The 7,267-nt window shown below is 34.4% G+C and overlaps 1 protein-coding gene across 2 annotated transcripts in view; it reads left to right on the top strand.

Annotated features, from left to right (window-relative positions):
- The first annotated feature begins 1,364 nt into the window (after nt 1-1,364).
- Nucleotides 1,365-7,267, top strand: part of LOC125654735 (protein lin-41-like) — a 10,036-nt gene continuing 4,133 nt past the window's right edge. Inside the window, exons 1-2 of one of the 2 annotated variants that reach the window (XM_048884775.2) lie at nt 1,365-1,504; nt 6,414-7,267. The exon at nt 6,414-7,267 is cut by the window's right edge and continues 1,743 nt beyond it. In XM_048884775.2, coding sequence (XP_048740732.2) covers nt 6,439-7,267 — 829 coding nt within the window. In that variant the 5' untranslated portion in view covers nt 1,365-1,504; nt 6,414-6,438. The remainder of the gene's footprint in view (nt 1,505-6,413) is intronic. The other variant, XR_007362450.2, reaches the window with a different exon arrangement.

The following is a 7,267-nucleotide window of genomic DNA, read 5'->3' as shown; positions in this document are numbered from 1 at the left end:
TTACATGCATTAATATCTTCTCATTCACTACTACATAGTACTATCAAAAATAGTGGAGGGGCCATTCTCGCAATATATCTTCATTTGCATGCATGAAAATAACAGTTAATGTTAAGGGTTGGCCAGTGGCCTCCGAAAAACATTGATATGTGCCTGCAGCGTTCTTGGTACTTATGGTGGGTTTAATAAAACTTCAATGTAACAACAGGTACTTGCCACATCAATACATACCACAAAGTCAATAACACATCACTAAAAAAAAACTTTCCTTGCTCTATTTTGCATACTTCCAAATAATCTTTTATCTGTATTTTCTCTGACTTTCCATAGATCTGCATGAAACATGCAATTGGCAGAAATATTTCTCATACTAGTTAATAGTTAACGAAGTTGTATTTACAGTAAGTCATAATTTCATTATTATCTTCATCAGACATGATTCCGACACGAAAATATTTTTAAATCTCCACTCGGGAAGTCTTATTAGCTTTTATCTTCTGATGACATGTAAAATCCCGAAACGTACGAACAGCTTTGGTTTTTTTTGAGTAACTAAAAATAGCGTACCAGCGTCTTCAATTCAATTTTTTTTATTTTGTTAACAAAGCAATATGTTCAAGATTTTTTGGTAAGAAACATCGTATCAATTTATTGTGATAATAAAACAATGAGACTTTATTTTTCAACACAACGAATATACAATTTTCATTCTGTGCGGTATCAGTACATAGCACTTCGTGGTATAAAACGGAAAATCCATTTTTTGTCGCAGTTTTCGGCGATAAGAGGCAACGAATGCAGTCATGTCATACATGGTTTTTAAGTTGAATGATTATACAATACAGCAGTAGTAAATACATTTACATAGCATATTCCCTGGAAGCTCAAAAGGCCGACATTCTCAGGGGGTGCCATTCTGTGTCATTTGAAGCTAGGTACCTTGTGTTGTTATTAGTATACAGAGGTCATAAGTCATTTACAGAAACAAGTGCCTGTGAGCTGATGCTAGGTTATACAGCGCAAATCTATACAGCTGAAGATATATCATAAGACATGTATATGACCTCTTCGATTTAAAGTATAGCTATCCCAGATATAATTTCACCTTCAGACGTTCCTGTGAAAACTCCTAAAAACCAAACAATCGTACACTGATATTCATTTTACATAGAAATCGTGAATCGAAAAAGAAAGATATCTGATTCTTTTATATTGATGAATGATCTGCTTTCATAGAGAAGCAAACACACGGATTAACATGGCTGTATTTTACTAAATCTTTTTAATTAAATTCTGGTAAATACGAGTTTTAAAAAATATACTCTAGAGTCGATTAAGTGCTTGAGGCCAATGCCATATATTTACTCGAAATATCCACCAATCAAAACCTCGTGTATGGAGTGCATATTATAGGACCTCACCTCAATGCAGACGTATACGTGTATCGAAAGTTGTAAGGATTATGTAACGAAAATGGAGGACCACGTGATGATGGCTTGACGAGGTAAACTATTCCTGCATATAGCCTTTCGTTCTCCATCATCTCCCCGCCCAATGTACATAGCCTTGTCAATGTTTGACTGGTATATGTACTATATATATATACATCGTAATCAGATAATGGTGTATACCATACACGGGTTATAAGTATGAGGATGTTAATCATATCATTATCTGCATAATGGAAGTTGTTACTGATGCAGCTTGCAAACTGATTAATTATAGTAGCGATATTATGAGTGTAAAAATAGATCTACATGTACCCAACTTTGTTTACCGCTGTTAAAAGGTTTGACCTAATTTCCACGCTATATTTAATACAGGACATCCATGAATAGGTAGGTGACGAACAGGAGTTAACAGTTTACCCTCGTATCAGGTTGTCATATTTTGTCTTTCTCCCATTTTTCTTTTTACTAAAATTTTATGAAAATGTGATAGGGAAAATAGAGTAGGCCCGTGAGGCAGATAATGTCCACCCGAGAGAAAATCGATTCATTATGTACCACCAAGTTCAACGAGAGACAAAATTTCTACGCAAGCTTTCAGAAGAATCAGAAATGATCCTAAATTATCCAGGTTTGCAAGTCCAATCAAGAATTAACACATGGCCAGTTTTACTAGTCAGAGTTAAAACTTAAAAATAATGAAGTAAAATATTTATTTTTTTTTTATTTTTTTTTTAAACATACACACAGTATATATATACATACATTCTGCAAAGAAACTTGTACAAAATGTTTATAAGAACTATCAGAGGTATATGTATATATTATTTTCTGAGAGAGAGAGAGAGAGAGAGATGAGTTCAGTCATTATTTAATATATTTTAAAAGGGTACATATATATTGAAATTTATAAAAAAGATAATTTTCAAACAAAAAACAAAAAAATAAACAACAACAGCAAACAAACACTCAATGAAATAATTGATTCCAGCGGTTCCAGCAGGTGTCAAACAAATCTTTTTCACCATTTTTATATGCAATATGTCTTTGAGTTTCATAAAATGTGTTCATTAGCGATATCACAACATTTACATTCAGTGTCTTCCCTTTACACCTCATAGTATAGATATAATATTTCAGCCAAAGAACAAGATTATTTTGTATAGTTTTCTTTTCATCCAAAAATCCAAAAATAAAATTATTTTTTGTTATTGATATTTGAAGATTGGTCTTATGTTCAAAACAAACTTCAAATTCTCTTAAGAAATGCTGAACACTATCACATTCCCAAAATAAATGTTCAATTGTTTCTTCTTCTATCTGACAGAATGTACAATTCTTATCATCTCTAATTTTGATTTTGAATAAGTATGAGTTTGAAGCTAAAATTTTGTTCAGAATTCTGTATTGAAACCACTGCAGTTTACAATTACTTGTAACTTTAAAGGGCAGTCTGAAGATCATTTTCCATTCTGTGTCATTTAATTCAAATATTTCATTCCACTTTCTTTTACCAGTAGGTTCTGTGCAGTTTTGATTGAGAAGAGTATAAAATTGTCTTGATTTTTTGCATCGTAGAAGAGTGTATATATTCGACATAATCAGAGGGTTTGTTAATTTAATTAATTTTTTATCAAACTTGACTTTTTTCATCCATGCTTTAATAGCATTTATGACACTCATATATTCTTTAAAAAATTATTTTTACTTTTGGATAAATGTTACAGAAAGATTCATAAGTCAGGAACAAACCCTCTTCATCAATAAGGTCATTAAGGTATTTAATATTATTGAGAAACATGGATTTATTAAGAAATGCTTTCCCACCCACAAGAAAGTTAGAATTGTAAAATATTGGAGTATCTACTGTTACTGTAAATGGATTTTGTTTAAGCTGTAGCTCAATCCAAGAATCAAATACATCAACCCAAAATTTGTTTTTCAGCGATGTCTTAATGTTTTTTATGTATTCTATTCCACATGTAGTAACTTTATTAAGATCTAAATTTGGTATAAAATTATGTAAACCCCTATCTGAAAAAAGGAGTTGTCTCATCCAAAACAATTTTAAAGAGGCTATAAAAGCCTTTACATTGATCATTTTTAACCCACCATCCTCATATTGCTTTATGATTACCTCTTTTTTAATTCTATGTTGAGAATGGCTCCACAAGAAAGAAAAGAATAGTTTATCTAATTCTTTACAATAGCTGTCATCAGGATTTGGAATTGCCATAAAAATATGATTTAATAGAGGCAAGACCAGAGTTTTGATAACAGTAATTTTTCCTATTGGTGTCAAATGTCTTTTCTCCCATTGATTTAAGATTGATTTTATTCTGCTTAGCTTTGGCTGATAATTTAGTTTTGACATGTTCTGTAATTCTACATCAAAATTAATTCCAAGTAGAGTAAACTTACAAGTCCCCCAATTCAGATGAAAGTCTTTAGAAAGGGTATCCTGACTATATTTTTTTGATCCAATCCATACTGTATTGGTTTTTGAAAAATTAACTTTTAGTCCTGACATTTCAGAGAAGTGTCGCAATACTTTTATTGTTTCTAGAAGAGATTCCTTGCTACCATCAAGTATAATTGATGTATCATCGGCTAGTTGTGAAATTTTCTTTTCATTGTTATTTATAGTTATACCTTTAATACTTTTATTTTCTCTTATTTGTATAGCTAAAATTTCTGCGCAAAGAAGAAAAATATAAGGTGATAAAGGATCACCTTGTCTACATCCTCTTTGAATGTTGAAAGATGCCGAGAGATTGCCACCTTGGTTAATAGTAGATATGATGTTATGATAGAATAATTTCACCCATTCATGAATATCAGGTCCAAACTTAAAATAAGTTAAGGTCTTTTGTATAAAATTCCATGAGAGGGTATCAAAGGCTTTCTCAAAGTCAATAAGTAGTAAAAGACCTGGGATTTCTTCTTCTTCAGTATACTGCATAATATCATAAATTAGTCGAATAGTTTCTCCTATATACCTATTAGAAATGAAGCCAGTTTGATCAGGATTGATAAGTTTATCCAAGTAAATCTTTAATCTATTTGCAATGGTACCAGAAGCTATTTTATATATAGTGTTCAGAAGTGTAATTGGACGCCAGTTTTTAAGATAGTGTCTTGGTTTGTCTCCTTTAGGTAAAAGTGTAATAATTCCATGTCTCTGTGTTATTGACAGAGTGCCATTTTCATATGCATAGTTGATAGACCTTACAACAAATGTACCAAGGTATTTCCAAAAAACCTTACAAAACTCAGCTGAGAACCCATCAGAGCCTGGTGATTTATTTGCTTTCATTTTACTTAGTGTTGTAGAAGCCTCCTTCAATGTAATTTTACCTTCTAAAAGCATAGATTCCTCTCTGGATAACTTGGGAATATCCTCATACTTTAATTCCGAATTTAAGTCAACTATGTTTATTTCCTGGTTAGGTATTGAATATAAATTGTCATAAAATTGCTTTGTTTCATCCAATATTTCAAACTGGTCTTGAATTATCTCCCCACTATCTTTTATAAGTTTGGGAATTATCTTACTAGTAAAATTTCTTGATTCTAAACTACAAAAATAATGTGTTGGTTTTTCTCCTCCTTCTGTCCATTTTGCTCTGCTTCCTACATATATTCCTTGAAGTCTATGGTTTCTGAGTTTTTCCAGGTTTTGTTGTTTTTCATTTAGTTCCTCTATATTGTGTTCAGAACTATTTTGTTCTAAAATCTTAATTTCTTCTACTAATTTTTTTTCTTCTTTCACTTGTTTATTTTTTATATATGCATATTTTCTTTATTTAAGAAACATACGTTCTAAGCGGATGACCACCATAACCCCTCACACACAACCACTGCCGACCACCATACCCACTCACACACAACCACTGCCGATCACCATACCCCCTTCACACACAGCCACTGCCGACCACCATACTCCCTCACATAAAACCACTGCCGACCACCTTACCCCCTCACACACAAACACTGTCGACCACCATTCCTCCTCACACACAACCATTGCCGACCACCATACCCCCTCACACACAACCACTGTCGACCACCATACCCCCTCACACACTACCACTGCCGACCACCATACCCCTCACACACCAACACTGCCGACCACCATACCCCCTCACAAACTACCACCCACCATACTCCCTCACGCAGAACCTCGGATCGCAGCGGTGAGAAGCGAGAGTGCCACCTCTGCACTACACAGGCAGGCACCTAATGCCCATTAAGTTGACCAATGGGCAAACACTTAAATTTTCTATACACGAGTAGGTACCACACATTCATTAGCAGTATCTCTAGCAGATCCAGAAGGGTATGGAATGGATTGTCGTGTCTTACATTTTGTTGACAAACAAGTCTATAATAAATTAAGGAATGGAAAAAGGAAAATGAATGAGAAACAATTTGGAATTATTATACATGTACTGGGATGCCGAAAACCTAAGAATTTTGCGAAATTTTATACTGTAAGATTAACTGGAAATTAGGTGTAATAAGAAGGACCCGGGTCCCTCCATAAATCTGACTATGAAAAGTGATATATACGTATACACGTGTGTAGATATGCGACTTGGTATTATGCATTGGTTTGTTTTACACTCAATTATACAGGTGTAACAAACTAGAGTGTACCGTGTTACATGTAGTAATATCAAAGAAAATATTAATTCAGTCAGTACGTTACTGAAAATATCCAATAGTAATGATGCTCTGTCACACATCGGGATAAATCACTAATTGTAAATCTGTGTAGTACTAAATTTGTTGTGAGCATTTTCATTTGGTTACGTTATGCATGTATAGAACCATTCGCGTCGCCTTCGTTCAGTTTACCTCTTGAAGCACATTCATTATCAAATAAAACTTGACTTTAAATGTGAACTGGACAAAAATCAAGCATCGCATTTTATTTGCAATTCTTTCCCCCTTATTCTTCAGCTCCACCATAAAATTAACAAAGGAAATGGCAACACCCACCTCCTGGGCACAGCATGTCATCACATGTGACCTTTGTGATAACCCCACCCAGCAGTTCTGTAATAACTGTCAACTCAGTCTGTGTGTGGACTGTGTTAGTAAACACGTGGACGCTCACAAGCGGCTGGCCCATGACATCGTCTCCTTCACGAACAGAAAGATACAGCTCGTCTACGCCGAGTGCAAACTTCATCCTGACCAAAGATGCGAAGCCCACTGCCGGCAGTGTGATGTCCCGGTCTGCATGAAATGTGTCCTTGGTCCTCATAAAGGTCATGATGCGGTTGAAGTTTCAAAAGTTATCGACAGCAGGAAAAAAGAATTACGAAAAGACAATGATGAGATTAAAACTGTTTTGATTCCGAAGTATACAAAATGCGAGGCTGATATGAAAAGTAAAATCACAAAAGCAAATGCTAGATATGGCTTTTTGGAGAATGAAATTGAGAAGAAAAGAAATTTATGGCACCAAGAAGTGAATGTCATATTTGATACCATGGGTTCAAGGTTACAATCAACGAAAGAAAATCATATAGATACCTTAACAACTCGTCATGCCTCGCTCAGGGACGTGATTTTACAACTGGAAACCCAACTTGAAGAAAATAAGAAAATCCTGAAGTCCATTAAAACGTCGGAGATAAACAACCATAAATCCAATCTGAAGGAATACAGGGACATCGTTATAGAGACTGATGTGGACATTCCTTCTTTGAAAGCAAGCGCAGTCCAAGGACAAGAGTTCAGCGTGGAGTTGGGAGAATTCAAAGCCACACTGATGCAGACTTCAAAGCACGCGGAGACGGATAAAGTCT

The sequence above is a fragment of the Ostrea edulis genome, chromosome 7, assembly GCF_947568905.1.
Source record: "Ostrea edulis chromosome 7, xbOstEdul1.1, whole genome shotgun sequence".
NCBI lineage: Eukaryota > Metazoa > Mollusca > Bivalvia > Ostreida > Ostreidae > Ostrea > Ostrea edulis.
This window is presented reverse-complemented; position numbering and strand designations above follow the sequence as displayed.